Here is a 15444-nt window from a genome sequence, read left to right as displayed (position 1 = left end):
CTGTTATGCCTTTGCATGTGGGCAAGGAGAGGTATCCATTTTGCATGGATGTTTGTTTGTTTGTGACAAAACAAAATTTTTATATTCATGCTGGAATATAATGCCTTTCCATTAAATTACCCTCAATGTCCAGTTAGTTCTCATAAATTCCAATGGCCAGCTTCGAATTTGGAATATTTCCAAAATTCCCCAGCTCAAACACCGAAGGAAATTGACCGGAAACTTTCCTGAATTTTATCAGAAACTTGCAACCCTAATTAACAAAAAAACAAAACAAAGCAAAAAAACAAAAAAAACAGCGTCTCCCTTAAGGCCGAAAGATGAACAATCACCTTCATGTAGTGTTTGAAGATGTCGGCAGCCGCTGGCATGTCGACGATGTCATAGATGATGAGTTTGCAGAAAGCTGCCAGCAGGTTCCTTCTCTTGTGCAGGGCCTCGATCTTGTTGGCCTCATCTTCCTCGTCCCCCTCTGAGAATCAAATTCATTACTTAGCTGACTTTTGTGTTGTTGGTTTTTTTTGTCTTCATGTGTCTTTCCAACCCCCTCTCACCCATGCTCTGGCTCTCGTCATCCTGGTCGATGAAGACGTGGTCCAGGACGAAGTTGAGAAGCTCGTTCTGCAGCGTGCCGTCCGGGTTGAAGACCAGCGCCTGGAGGCCCTCGCGGCCACCGGTTGTCAGCTGGTGGCTGAAGATCATTAGCAGGTCGCAGAGGAGCATAAAGGCCTAAGCGGAGTAGACTGCGTGAGGCGTTCAGAAACGCGGGAAACGGCAAAACCCAGGGCAGCAGGTAAGAGCGATTTTACAATTGTACCTGCTCCTTGACGGGCGTGTTGACGTTGGATAGGCACTGCTGGCAGACGGCAAGGAAAGACTTCACTACTCTCCTGAGGGCCAGCAAGTCATCCTACATGAACATACACAAGTAGCATTACTAGTAGCTCATTTCCTCAAATAGACAACTGCCTTTTTCAACAGAAAAAAAATCTTGGCAGGAATGATCTCATTTCGTTAACGCTGTTGCTTACAAATGGGCATTAAATAGTAAACCCCTAGGCCTGTTTGAACTAGGTTGCTAATCAAAACAGCAGCACCTACAGAGCCACATAAACAGCCTCTCAGGTGATCTAAAGTGTGGCGACTGATCGCATGTTGTAAATTTGTTCCTTCTGCGGTATCAATCAAATATGATCATATTTGATTATTAGTCACATGTAAAAGTAAACTGCTGAGCACATTTGAAGACTGTTGCTAACTAAAACAGCAGCCCCTATAGGGACATGTAAACAGCCTCTGAGGTGAACTTAAGTGTGGCAGGAGTGCACTTTTCAAGACGACCTGGCGTTATGCGGGAAGGGCATCTCTGACGACGACTAGCGTTGGGGTAGACTCACCTGTCCACTGCACAACTGAATGCCGTTGCTAACCAAAACAGCAGCACCTACCAAGGCAGGTAAATAGCCTCTTCTTAGGCATCTTAAATTTGGGTTAGAGTAGACGAGACTAACATGCGGTCGCTGGTCTTTAGCGACGACTGGCTTTTCGGCAGAATAACGTGGTCACTCCGCAATGTTGCGTGTATCCATGATTCTGTATGCTGTTCCATAAAATTAGCATACATTATTTTGTTTTAAACTCCAGTTTTACCTGACATACATTGTTTAATATTATTCCAAAGATGTTTTTACAAATAAAGGCCTCCCCACTAAAAGAGAAGACCCATTTGCAGTAAATAAACAAAACTACTATTTGTGGCAATATGGTACTGAACACTCGCTCAGGGAGCCATTCAGCGATGTCATCCATCAAGTCTCAGTCAGTCAGACCGCATGTTTTGCTGCGTAATCACACTTGCTGTCAATCAATTACTGAGTATGGATTACTGGATACAATTATTGGCTATGACTTAATCCACTTGTGCGGCCTCAGGTAGTGTCTGCCCAATGACTTAAGGCTTTGGAGAAAAGTCAATTGTATAATAAATGCTCCATTCAGTCTATCCATCTATCTGAGTGAGTGTATGAGTTGCAAGTGTGTAAGTAGCACCTTGCTGGGAGCCCCCTCTGTGATCTTGACCAGCTGCCAGAGAACGGAGTAGTGGGAGCACTGCAGCGCCTGCACGGCTATCTGCTCCGGCATGGAGCCCAGCTCGATGCCCGCCTTCAGTAGCCGGTAGCAGTTGCCGAACAGATCCCAGCGTGTCAGGTCGTGAGCGCTGAGAGGCGGCGGAGGACGTCGTGGGTTACAAACGTTCGGAACTACTGTCAGACTCAATGCGAAGCGGGGGTCTTACTTGTGGAAGGCCGTGAGTCTCTTGAGGGTGGATAAAACGTTGTAGATGTCGTCGTCGTCCGCCTCCTCGGCCTGCCAGTCAACAAACATTGTTGATACAAAAGCCATTGTAAGAAGGAAAACTTGCAATACCTAATTTCCACAAATCGTGGGGGGCAGCCCTATTTGACGAAAAACGATCGGGATAATTCATGACAATTTTGTCTACATGCTTTGGTAGGCGCTGCTGTTTTGGTTAGCAACAGCGGGTCACCTCCTGCAGCAGCTCCTCTACGGAGTGCGAGAAGCGGTCGGTCATCTCGTCGATGAGCTGCGAGCGGGCGATGTCCACGCGGTTCATGATGGTGTACTCCTCCGAGCAGAGGACGCTGTAGGTCTTGCTGCACGCCTCCAGCACGTCCGTCTCAATGTGCTTCTCCACCACTAGCCGGATCTGCTTGAGCAGGGCGTCTAGGTGCTTCTCCATGCGCCCCGCGCTGTACACGTCCAGGTCGAAGAACTGCGGGATCTGCAGCAGGTTGGCCACTTTCTCAGAGTCTGCTTGATACTGAGGGGAGACAGGGAACACAGGAGAGTCAATCGCCCGATCTTTTCACGTTGCCTTGAGCAAAGGCCTGTCTCACCTTGGACAACAGCATGGGCAAAGCCATGATGAAGTGCTCCGTCAGTTTGTTCTTATCGTCTATTTGGGTCTTCCTCTCCTTGGCTGTCAGCACCTGGACGGGCCCATAGAAACGCAACATAACGCAGTTAGTGTGAGTGCAGAAAAGGAAAATGGCCTGTGAATCCTGCTTCAGTCAGTCTAGATCAGGAAGGAGGGGAGAGGGAAAATACAAATAATAATAATAACAAAACATCACTGAACACACCCAACAGCACATGCTAATTGCTCAGGATAATCTTTTAGGGACATCCGATAATCGGGCCTTTGATTGCAAAGGAGAGCAAATGCTCAAATTGGGACCCTTTGTCAGTATGTGTGTACCCCGTTTAAGGTCGCTCGGGACGAAAAGAAAGCCACCGTTCTACCACGGCGTGACCCACCCGTTTGCCAGTGCCTCTGCCCACGGGCGGATGGGCCTCTGCCGCCTGTCGAATGGTGCACACAGTCAGCTCTATTAGCGCACTCTCCTGTCTGTCCGACAGCACTGCAGAGATGGAAATATGAAGGGGTGGTGGGGAGAGGACATGAATAGTCAGCAAAAGAGTGGGCAACTATAGAAAGACTGACTACTGCTCCTACTTACACTCCTCCCCCTGCACGGGCTCCTCCAGCAGCAGCTCGGTCATACACTCCCAGTCTTTCAACAGCTCCTGAGAGCTTTCCCACAAGGAGTCCACCAGGTAGGCTGCATGCTCGTGAAGCTAAACACACACACACACACAATAACAATCGTCATGTGAGCAGTGAGAGAACTTCAAATCAAATACAGTATTTCCTCAAATGGCGCTTGTCCCTCTATGCAGCAATTGCTCTTAATTACTTTACATTTAAAACAATTTATAAGATAAATACACGCCTCTCTCAAACAATAAACATCATTCCCTATTAGGGGTGGGCCATATTATACCGGCTACGATAATACCAATGTCACAAATTTACACTGTACTGATGACGTGTTCCATAAGGTCACGTCTGAGCGACGTGCGAACGTTGCTCTCTACAGCATACAAAACAATGTGGGAAAGCAGCATCGACTTCGTCCTCAATTGATGACTCAGTGCCTAAAAAGGGTGTTATGTGGAGGTGGTTTGGCTACAAGAGGTCAGAGATACAGCAAAATACAATCATGTATGTAAAAATGATGCAGGAAAAGCAGTAGTGATAAAGGTGGAAACACAATGACTACGTTTCACCACCTAAAGGTAAAACACACAGCCGACTACAAGCAGGATATGAAGATACGTGAAAGTGCTGTTGTTCCAAAGCAGCATTTTCCTTGAAATATTGTAATCTAATTTTGAGGTAAAATTGCTCACCCCCTACTCACTAGGCCACGCCCCTTAAAGGCAGCAGGCACACAACAACATTTGCTATTATTCTGCTGTATGAAAGGCAACAGGTAGAAGATACAGAAGTTAATTTTAAATTTTGCTATTTAGTGGAGGATGATTTAATTGTTCTGCCAGTCACTGGCCTAGATAGGAAAAAAACGGGAAATAACAGTACGGTAAATAATTTTCAGAGCAACTCGGTGAAAAAGGGATAATTTCCCATTGCACACCTGATGATCTCTGACAATAGACTAATGTGAAACAGTGGTTGGGAATGAGTGGCCTATTATGGCCCCAGCGTTACCTCACTCTCCAGGAAGAAGAGCACCAGCATGCGTATGAGATTCCCATTGGGGCTGCTCCGGCCTCTGCGCTTGGCCAGCGCCTCTTCCGCCTGCGGGTCATGACGACTGAATAGCCTGGCAGCGATGGGAAAAGCGCGCGTTAAGCCAAGACTATAAAAGGGAAACCGCATTGAGATCGTGTTTAGGTCAGCGTGGACGCACTTCCGGTGCAGGAACTCGCCGGCGGCCACAGCCACGGGCCTGTGGGCAGAGTAGACCAGGTGGTAGACGTTCTCGCAGTCTTCATTGGATAGTGCGTCCTCGCTGCCCCTGTGACAACACAAGGGCAATATTGTCAATATTGTGGGACATATAATGGAACATTAGCTTTTTAAATGCTGTTGGAGTGTCTTGCCCACCCATCAAGTGCAAAATTACAAAATGAAAGATGTAAAAAGTAAGTATTTTCTCATCTGCTCATTTTAGAAACTGTGTCTGTGAGTGAGCTGTTCTGAATGTTACGTAACAGTGGTGCCACGTCTCTCCGCCCATTACTGGGCTGGGCAAAGATCCGCCATTTTGTCTGAAACGCTGGGTTTGGTGACGAGTCCATTGCATGCATCAGATACATGGATCCCCACACTGACAAATGGCATGGCCTAGTGAGTGATGTCAGGTGCCCGGAGTCAGTCCGCTTGGCCATTTATGACACGTGGAGAGTTCATTGTGAGTGTCTCCTCTATGCTCCTTGTGAGTGCTTTCATCTTGTGTTTGTGTATTTGGTTGTTTATCCCATTCAATAAACAGCATCATCCAACATCACTTATCTGAAATAGATGATATTCCACAGTGTCAATCATTGTGACTTACTGCAGGATGAGAGTGACCAGTCGGATGGCCTCGACAGCCACGTCATATTCCTTGTCCAGTGTCATTGATACAATACGGTCCTGTCGTGACAAACAAGAACAGGCATTACTAGACAGGCTTTTACTCGACTTTCTATTTTCCACCTTCGTTGCGCGCTCTACCTTGAAGCGGTTGGTGAAGAGCTCTAGCTTGGGAAACAAGTCACGGTTGGTGTACAGGTTCTGCAGAGCTTTCAGGCACTTAAGACGCACCTCGCCTTGCTGAAAGGATGACAAACACCACAAACTGAGCAAACGTATGAAAGGAATACAAAATGCGCTGTGGTTTTCCGGTGCACTCACCCGGTCGTGCAGTGTCCAGCCGACGTATTTCAGGTAGCTGTCATTGAGGAAGGCATCACTGTACATCTTCATCCACACGCCGATCTCCTCGATGCAGATGGCTCTGATCTCAGCAATAGCATCTCTGGTAAGCAAGAGGAGCGACATTTTAGCACAACCAGATAAAATAATCATCTTAAAGTGGGCTACGCACGTACCGACAATCGGGTCAACTTTTAGCATTTTCCCTCCCTTGCGATCAGTAAACGGCCTGATTTTGGATGTCAATGAAAGATTATCCTGAGCCATTATCTTAAGAGAGTGGGTTGTGCTAACAGTGATTTTTGTTTGGGCTGATAGCTTTAAATGTTAAACCTGTTCAATATTTACACTCACAAATCCTTACATGTGGTTGACACTGAGTTGGGTCGAGCCGCGGACTCTGTGATTGCGTCGTGAAACGGAGCGATAGCCTACTCGGAAGGTTGCGCCGTTGTTGTTTTCCCCCCCAATTTCTTTTTTTCATTCCTAGCATTTGTTTAGACATTTTCCCCATTTTTTAAAAAGGTCATCACACTACTAGAAGAATTAAACAAAAAAATCAGTCAGAAGCATTTTTTATTGCTTTTATTCTTTTTTTTTCAAATTTGTTTTCTACCATAGCTTTTGTAAAAACGATCTGATAATGTTTTTAATTCAACCGTTTATTTTTTGGGGGCATTTTTACAACTTTGTCAGTTTTTTCCCCCATTTTTATTTTGAGTCCACAGAATGTTTTTTAAATAAATTACAAAACTTTTTCTTGTTTCTAGCTGAAACCTTTTCTTTTTTTTTTCAAACTACATAAATTTTAAACTATTTTATCCTGTAAAATATCATTTTCCATTTCCAGAAGCTGTTTATCATTATTACAATTTTTTTTTTAATTATTATTTTCCTACCATAGAATATTTTATTTTTTTTTTTACTGCGCTTCGGCTTTAACACAGTGGGAGTCAGATACTCGCACCTGTAGCGATGCACAAAGATGCCCTTGAAGATGGAGTTCATCATGTTCTCAATCTCATCCTGGTTTTCTTGAAGCTGCGTGGAGACAAATACATTAGACATTTTTTACTGTAAAAGAGTGAATATTGTACTTTTTTTTTGTTGTTGTTGCTGCGGACCTCCTTCCTTTTCTGCAGCAGCAGCTCCAGCTTTTCGTTGGCCCGCTTGCCAGCGATCTTGTTCCTCTCTGCCTCGTACTGCCGCTGCGTGTTGTCCTGGTGGATGCTGAGGTTCAGCGCCACGTTCACCAGTGCCGTCATGAGCTTCATGGCTACGGGCGAGACAAATGTTTAGTAGTTAAACTTCACAATGGAGGAGTCCAGAGGCAGTATTTGGAACTACATAAAATACATTAATGTAGCCAAATTATCTTTGACCTATCCACAACTCTTATCACCACCAAATCCACATCATCCTACTATTTATTATGTGGAAAATAACAATTTTGGGGTGATAAAAACTCCATCCTTGCACTTTCGGTGCAATATTTATTGATTTATTATTATAATTTTTTTAAATCATCATCTGTAAGCCACGTATTTTCATGCATAACCTTTTAATAGGAGTCTAAAATATAAAGTGTTTTTGGTATATTTAGGGTCTTGATGAAGGCAATTCTTAAAAGAAAAAAAAAAAAGGGGTAGTCAACTATTCGCAAAGTTTTGGCCTTTGTCTCTATCCTCCACAATAGAAAGTGTTCAATGTAGTTCTACTACTACTAATACCCAGGGGGCTTACACTGATGAGACATCAAGTCAGTCTCCTTACCGGCCAGCGTGGACGTGTGTCTGAAGGCTCGGACCTGGGAGTCGGACAGCCCGGTGAGGAGCGATATGACGGTGTCCATCATGTACTCGTCGTAGATGATGCTGTACTGACACTGGCGGATCAGCACGCAGATGAACTCGCAGAAGTTGTAGCGGAACTTCTTCCACAAGGGCCCCGGCATGGTAAGAGGGTAGTCGCCGCTGTCCTGTGGACCACAGACAGGCTCTTGTACGGGGGTGGATGTATTACCGTAATAAACTTCGGGAAACACGCAAAAGTTTTCTTTTTGTATCTTATGTTACTGTATCTTATCAAATCATATTGCATCGCAGTGTACTGCATCTTATATCTTAACGTCATATCTTACTGTATCGCATCATACTGTACCTTATTGTAGCTTTTACTTTATTTGATTGTATCTTATTATATCATCCATCCATTTTCCATACCGCTTCGCCTCACTTCTTCTTCTCCCCACAGTGCCGTCTTATGATATCATACCATATATTAATGTGTGTGTATTGTTATAGCTATGTATCGTGCTTTAACAGATCTTAACGTGCTGAACCTTATCTTCTTGTATATCATACAGTAGATTAAAAAAAATAGTACATTGATATCTTATAACATAAAATCTTAACACAGTGGATCATAGACCTTACTGCATGTTATCATGTCAATACTGTATCGAAAACATTAACCTTAGTGTTGTATAAACATCGAATTGTTTACAGTTACTAGGAACACAGAGTTAAAAAAAAAATTGGGTGAAGAGCCACATGCTGCTTTACCAAGTCAACGTTGGTGCCATTTATACTCAACAGCAACACAGGAAAAAAACGTTTTTGTTTTTCAGTCACTTCGGTATTTACCTCATCAAACTCCTCTGTCATCTTGCGAATGATCTCAGCGTTCTGCATGTTCCGGAACATCTCAATCCTGACCGTGCCTGATGAGGGTAGAAGTAGGATGTTTTTCAGACACACAAAACCAGCAATTTCCGCTTTGTAGACGCCAAGGTTACAGTGTGGTCATCTATTTTACCTTTGCACCCGGCGCACTGGATGAAAAAGTTGATGAGGTCCAGCAGGGCCAAGTCTCTGTCCTGTTTGTATGACTCGATCCACTCGTCCACCACGGACTGTGCACCGAACCCCCCCGCCGCCGCACGCACACACAAATTTCAGCGATCAGTTATTAGCTTCAATCAGATATTTAGCATTTTAGCGCTGTGCCCACCTGCATAGCGCTCTTTCCAAGCCTGACCACTTCGAACAGAGTGATGGGTTCTGAGCCGTCGCCATTGTGTTGTGCTATGCCGTTGGCTTTGCCTCGCCCCCTTGCCACGCCCACACCCTTGTCTGCTGGCGTCTTGCGGGGCTTCTTATTGACCGTCTGTACAGAGGGGCATAATGGGTGACAGGTACAAATACAGGGGGTCTTCGCTTTACGATGAAGTTCCGTTCCTATGGGATCGTACACTATTCAGAGCAATAACAAAACATCAGAAAATCTTTACACAATCCCGATATTGCATTAACTGTGTGCAATTTCACATCCCGTAATCAAATAATTTGACGTTTGATGCCAACAGGCTCCAAAAACTTTCAGTACAATTTTGTCAGGCGTTTAGGTGGCGACCTACCTCAATAATGGCTCCGATACTACCTGTGACTACCTTCAACCCCGACCAGCCTCCGCAGCAAAAATATATAAAATATATTATTTTGAGTCATTTGCTCAATGCTTACGTTCTTTATCAAAGATTGTTAGCATTTAGTTTATTAATACAAACAATGATCAATTTTGATAATGTTTTGTGCATTTGCTGCCTTTATCTCTGTTGCTGTTTTGTAAAATTGACCAGCAGAGGCTCACATCATTATCAAAAGATTATTTTTTTTTTTTTTATAAATCAACCCAAGTACCAACTTGCGTGCAAATTTGGATCAGCACCGCCATAAGAACTGAGCTGCTAAGTAACCCGAGGACCTTCTGTACCTTCTAATGTGGAAAATTCCATCACTACCCTATGCTAACTCAGTCACAAAGTCAATAGTATAGTAAATATTCTCATGGAAAACACTTGTAGGCCATACATAATCAATCAAATTAAATACAGTACTGTCAGTATGGTGGTAACTGACAGTATGACACTGCTTTATGTGCTGCACAAGCATGTCTTCTTAGGCCGCTGCACAAAAAAGATCACTCCATGCCGTTCATAACGTCGAAACCTGTCATAAAACGAGGACTCCCTGCATGAGGAGCATTGAAAACTAATTCAAACACAAAAAGAGTTTTTTCTCTTACCTGTGCTTGTTTACCAGGCCTCCCTCGCTTCTTCTTGCCCTTGACCTCGGGGTCCTCCATGTCCGCCAGGCTCATGCTGAGGCCCACTGCATCTGTGGCCCCCGACTCATTGGACGAGTCCCTGGCAATGCAGAACGGGAAAACTTTTTTCAAAGGTATCCAAGTACAGTGGACGGGATGGCAAACTGCTTCTGGGCTTAATTTGGAATAAATGTCAGAGTTGCCAGAGCATTATTCTGCTGCGTTGTGCTGTGCTTAATATATGATTTAAGTGAGGTACAGTACACACATTATGACAATCAGGCCGTTTTTTTTTTTTCTTTCATCGGTCTGGATCGGCTCGCGATTGTCGGTGGAGATACCGTTGTGTGTGTGTGTGGTTTGCTGTGTTGGTCATCAGGAGTACACCACAAACTTCTTGTGTGGGGGTTCCTCACATGTTGAAAATAGTATGCGTGTACCCTACTTGAAGATGAGGTGAGATTCACTCACTGGAGCACGGAAAGCTCTGAGGTTATCATCTTGGTGGCTTTGGGTGGTGGTGGGGAGGTGTCCGAATGTTGTGCGTGTCTCAGGTCTTAAAGTCACGCCAAGGCTCGGATGGGGGGGGAGTGTTGGAGGAGCGGGAGCACGTACAAAGGCTCCAGGACGGACTGCACCTTGGCTCTTAACTGCCTTCTGTTTCTGGAGAGAGAGAAACAAATGAAATGATGATGATTAGTAAATGAATTTTAACAGCAATTTTAGGAGATATGTAACATGCAATGAGGTACCTCCAATGTTTTCCATGAGACAGGTACAGAGAGGAAAATGGCAAGAGGCTGACACTAACTGGCCACTTTGGGAACTACATCATAAAATAATTCTAAACCATGAATAGAATCTTTCGTACACTATTAAGAGTTTGTTGGCCCTTTGACAACACATTTGACAACTTCAACTTGATGTGAAAAGGCAGCCATCTTGCAAGATTTAATTCAATTAAAGGTCTTTCATGAGAAAAAGAAAAGAATGGAGATATTTTTAATAATTTGTATGTTTGGATAAAGGCTGCGCCTTAATTCTCGCCATGGGTGCAATGCAGTGAAGACTTAAGATCACAATAGAGTTGACAATTACAATTGTAATTGTCTACCTGCCTTTATGCTAATTAGTGCTGAGCACAAAGCTGGTGCAGTATCTCTGTACAACCACTACAGGCAGTATGAGCCACAAAATTCCTCATCTCCAGTCTGTCTCTAACTGCATAATCAGAGGGTTAATTGAAGAAAACTTGGTTTAGAAAATTCCAGCATGCCAATTAAACCCCAAGGAGGCTTTCAAGTGTCTTTTCACTTGCTTATAACACTTATCGGGGGCAGTTTTTACCCCAAGAGTGTGTGTGAGTGTATGCACAAGTGTATGAAAGTAGGTCTGGGCAACAGTAGGGGGCAGGCTAAGAGAGTGTGTATTTAAATACTGTCTCCCACACAGTGTTGGTATTGAGGCATAGTAAGTGCAGGAGGAGAACACACACACACACACACACACACAGCTAACATCAGCTGCCATTCAAACACTGGGGGGAAGGAGCCAGTTTATTTTTGCTGCGTGTAAGAGGATTTCAGGAATATGAACTGCGTGAAATGTCAATTTTAAGTTGTAGGAGAGGTCTTGTATTGCCTGTGGGGGGGGATTTGGTTAAGAAATGCTGGAGGAGCTTTAGCCTCTCTCTGGACATGGCAACACAAATTTACAAAGCACATAAAGGGATGTTGGTAGTTTTCATAAATGTCTGAATGCCAACAGCAAATGAGTGATGTAGAAGCAGGAAAATGAGAGAAAATGGAAAAGTATCATTATCGTAAAAACAAGGACAGTGTTGATTCAGATTGGTTGATTAGATTGTGATTGCTATTTTTCCCATCTGAATAAAAATACTTTTCTAATCATTTTGTACTATTTTCTCATTTAGTAGGTTTTTTTTAATATAATTTGTAGATGCCTCCCTTTATGTTCTGGGGACACTAAGGCTCAAGTTAACAAGAAAGTAGTCATTGGTGTCGAGGAAGGATACTGTAGTTATACAACCAATCTTTGTATATCAGGGGGGACCAAGTTTAACCTGGGTTGTTAGCAGAAGTTACAGCGAGTCTTTACCGTATGTGTGCATTTGCTGGTGCATTTTTTTTTTCTTTCAAATGAAATCCTCTGTAAACCTTTTATTTTGGGAGTAATGTTGTAAGATTGTTATTTGATATATGACAAGGTGGTTTTGGATCATAGTTTGTGGTATTACAATTTGGGGGGACGGGGTGTGTAATGTTTTTTCGCTATTGAGAGCAGGGCTTGGTCCCTACTGGATTGATTACTGTGTACCACTAACATTGTTTGTTTGTATATTCTAAAACTCCTCTTGTACAAATAAAGGCCTCCCGTCAATAAACGCTTGTTTGTGATAAAACACTGGCATACAGTATTTCTGGCAATTTAACTCATTCACTGCCAGCCTTCCCAGTAACATAGATATTTGACTTCTTAAGCCGTCAATGGCAGTGAATGTGTTAACAGTATTTCCTGCAATTTAACATACTGCAGACACTTGGATTGTTAATTTCAGGGAATATCTGTACTCTTCCAGTTTAAAATGAACCTAAACATGATTCAGACCACATGCTGCATTAATCTAAATTCAACTGACACCCCGAGATGACGATGGTGCGCGATTCAGATTAAAGTGAGTCAGACGACCTCAGACGACCGACGGGGCCTAACGTCAGACTCTCAATAAGGACGCACACACTCAACCTCAGTCCCCCTCACATACCATTTGCTCGCAAGTCTTTTTTTATTTTAATTTTTTTATGTAAATCAATTCGTGTTGTTTTCAGTGCTGACGTACACACCGAGGAAAAGGAAATGTGTCTGCATGTGTGTGTGGGACAAACATTCTCTGCCTCTCATATAAACACAGAGTAACTTTAAAACGGAAGCTATGAATAATTTGCACTGAGTCTTTTTACTGAGTCCTTCATTTTTGGAGGCATTGCACAGGAGCTGCTCCTGCCATTTGTGGCACACCTAGGTTGCATTTCTCACTATTAAAATGTGAATATAATACAATGTTTGTGCACCACTAAGATGTACCATTGCATATTATTCATAGTATGCATCATTCTGATGGCTAAAATAAAAAGACCCAGAAAATATGTTAGTAAAATAATCCACTGGAAGCTTGGTTTACAAATTACCCTGTTTACGAACAATTTGGTTTATTCTTTAAAAACAAAAATTACCTCAGTTTACGAAAGGTCTTGGCATGGCTGCGGGAGGCACAGAACTTTGTGTTTTTTCTCACGCCACAGAAATATCATTGGCTTCGTGGTTCAGCTATCTTTATTTTTTGCTTAAAATGGCCACCACAACCCACAATGCAACGCAAAAGCTGTGAGGCATTGCGGGAGGTGGTGGCCATTTAGGGCTAGCAGTTACTGTACCAGAAAAGGCTAAGACACTGTACAGTGATTTGCTAGCAAACCCACTGTTATTTCATCATCAGAAATAGTTTTCACCTATTTCTATATTGCACAGTATTTATTTTTAAGCATACAACAATTAATATAAGTTAACTATATCGTCTTTATGTAGGTGCAACAGATTAATTGCATTTCCATTCATTTCAAATGGGAAACATTTCCTCAGTTTGCAAACATTTCCCTTTGAGAACGGGTTCACTGAACAAATTTACACTTATTAATAACTCAAGGTTCCACTGTGATATAGTAAAAGGTTAGCAATAAAAAAACAAAATAAAATACAAATAAATACCTACTGTGCACGCCTTGGCCTCTAAGAAGAAGTGTAGTGCCTCTAAGAGGCAGTTTTGCGCATGGAGTTACACACAGGATAAAAACAGTAGAAGAAGAAAGTTGCGATTATAATTGTATTAATATAACTCGTTTTTCACATTTCTGACAGGGTTTTTAAATTTTGAAAGTTAATCGTTGACGTGCATGGGGAGGGGTTTGGAGGTTGTGTGGGATATGCGCTGACGGACTTTCCCATTCAGAAGCTTTTTATTCCCTGGCTATCTGTGCAACAAACTACCAAATGGCCTGCGGCCCGGTGGTTGGGGACCACTGCAATATAGTGTTATTTTTCTTTAGTAAACAAAATTAACACAAAGAAAAAGATTGCGGTGTTGGGGGGTTGCAATGAATGAATGGTATGTTAATTGATGTCAACGGGGAGAATTTATTTGATATAAGTACATTTATGCCCTGCGATTGGCTGGCAACCAGTTCAGGGTGTACCCCGCCTCCTGCCCGATGACAGCTGGGATAGGCTCCAGCACGCCCGTGACCCTAGTGAGGAGAAGCGGCTCAGAAAATGGATGGATGGATGGATGAGTACATTTAGTTGTGAGCTTCTTCACTGAATAAATTTGTTAATTCGTCAAGATAACACTATACATGATAGTGTTGCATGTTTGGACCCCTAGCTGAATACGTTTTTCCTAGAGAAAGACTAAAGACTAACAACACTGATTTGGCAGGAAATTGACAATTATAATCACAAGCTGTAATAACGGTCTTTCGTTGGTGTGCGATCGTGTGTGTGTGTGTGTGTGTGTGGTTGTGTGCATGAGAGATAGAATGTGCGCCCGAGTCAGCGAGTCGTCGAGAAACTACTTAACATGCACAGAGTGTTCTCTGGGAGGCAGGGCCTCGTTGCCCTAGCAACCGGCCTGGGCCACAAGCCTGGCGCAGAGGGCTCATTTGATTGGGTGGGAAGTGGAGACGGGAGGGACCAACTTGAGAAAAGGGAGGGCTGAAAGGGTAGATTATACTGCTGCTTCATTAAAAAAAAAAAGACTTCTTGTCTTCGATTGGAAATTTTATTTTAAATTGTATTCAGTTTTTGTGTCGAGCAGCACCTTCGCAGATGTCCATCAACACCAGCTGGTCAGTGCCAGCCGTGAAAAACACATGAAACGTGTTTCGTTTGGCACAGACGGCACTTACAAGGGTTTGCTTTGAAGGCATCTAGGAAAGCATTACATCACTCTAAAGGTAACAAATCAAAATAAAGTTTGGGGCCGACAATCTTAAATATTATGTGTTCAATTTTCACGACCGGAAATCTTCATGTGCGTGGGGCAAGACGACTACCCCTGAGTCATGACTCCGTTGAATTATAACGTGGAAGGGAATGTCGCCAATCAAGAATCCCCTACTACGCATAAGCGACGCATAAGCGATTCTACGGCTTGTTTTACCAAATTGTTTTTAACACCCATGGCCTACAAGTCTTTTTCATCCAAAAATATTTAGTGTAATTATGACGTTACTACCGCCTTAGCATTTGTTAGTTATAGACTATAGCAAGTTCCGACAAAAGGCTGATATTTTTGGGGGTTTCCCATCGGGTCCCACGGATCTTCTGGGTCTCGCGGGATGGGAGTGGATTTCAAGATTAATCACGGGATTTGGCAGGAGCGTGAGCGACAATCACCGGGAGCGGGAACTAAGACAACTAGGGATGTTCGATACCATTATCGATATCCGATATCA

General features: G+C 43.3%; 1 protein-coding gene across 1 annotated transcript in view; it reads right to left on the bottom strand.

The window, feature by feature from the left end:
• Positions 1-15444, bottom strand: part of stag1a (STAG1 cohesin complex component a) — a 36395-nt gene that overhangs the window by 5411 nt on the left and 15540 nt on the right. The window contains exons 2-23 of the mRNA XM_061795260.1: positions 10385-10576; positions 9893-10013; positions 8819-8974; positions 8624-8720; positions 8452-8528; positions 7580-7784; positions 6931-7082; positions 6774-6847; positions 5786-5909; positions 5606-5704; positions 5445-5524; positions 4797-4904; positions 4595-4709; positions 3543-3660; positions 3340-3443; positions 2919-3011; positions 2549-2842; positions 2297-2367; positions 2050-2218; positions 818-910; positions 555-729; positions 333-472 (exon numbers count right to left, since the gene is read on the bottom strand). Coding sequence (XP_061651244.1) covers positions 333-472; positions 555-729; positions 818-910; positions 2050-2218; positions 2297-2367; positions 2549-2842; positions 2919-3011; positions 3340-3443; positions 3543-3660; positions 4595-4709; positions 4797-4904; positions 5445-5524; positions 5606-5704; positions 5786-5909; positions 6774-6847; positions 6931-7082; positions 7580-7784; positions 8452-8528; positions 8624-8720; positions 8819-8974; positions 9893-10013; positions 10385-10413 — 2694 coding nt within the window. The 5' untranslated portion in view covers positions 10414-10576. The remainder of the gene's footprint in view (positions 1-332; positions 473-554; positions 730-817; positions 911-2049; positions 2219-2296; positions 2368-2548; positions 2843-2918; positions 3012-3339; positions 3444-3542; positions 3661-4594; positions 4710-4796; positions 4905-5444; positions 5525-5605; positions 5705-5785; positions 5910-6773; positions 6848-6930; positions 7083-7579; positions 7785-8451; positions 8529-8623; positions 8721-8818; positions 8975-9892; positions 10014-10384; positions 10577-15444) is intronic.

This window comes from Phyllopteryx taeniolatus, chromosome 13 (genome assembly GCF_024500385.1).
Source record: "Phyllopteryx taeniolatus isolate TA_2022b chromosome 13, UOR_Ptae_1.2, whole genome shotgun sequence".
NCBI lineage: Eukaryota > Metazoa > Chordata > Actinopteri > Syngnathiformes > Syngnathidae > Phyllopteryx > Phyllopteryx taeniolatus.
The sequence above is the reverse complement of the archived record's forward strand: the minus strand, read 5'-3'. Positions and strand labels throughout refer to the sequence as shown.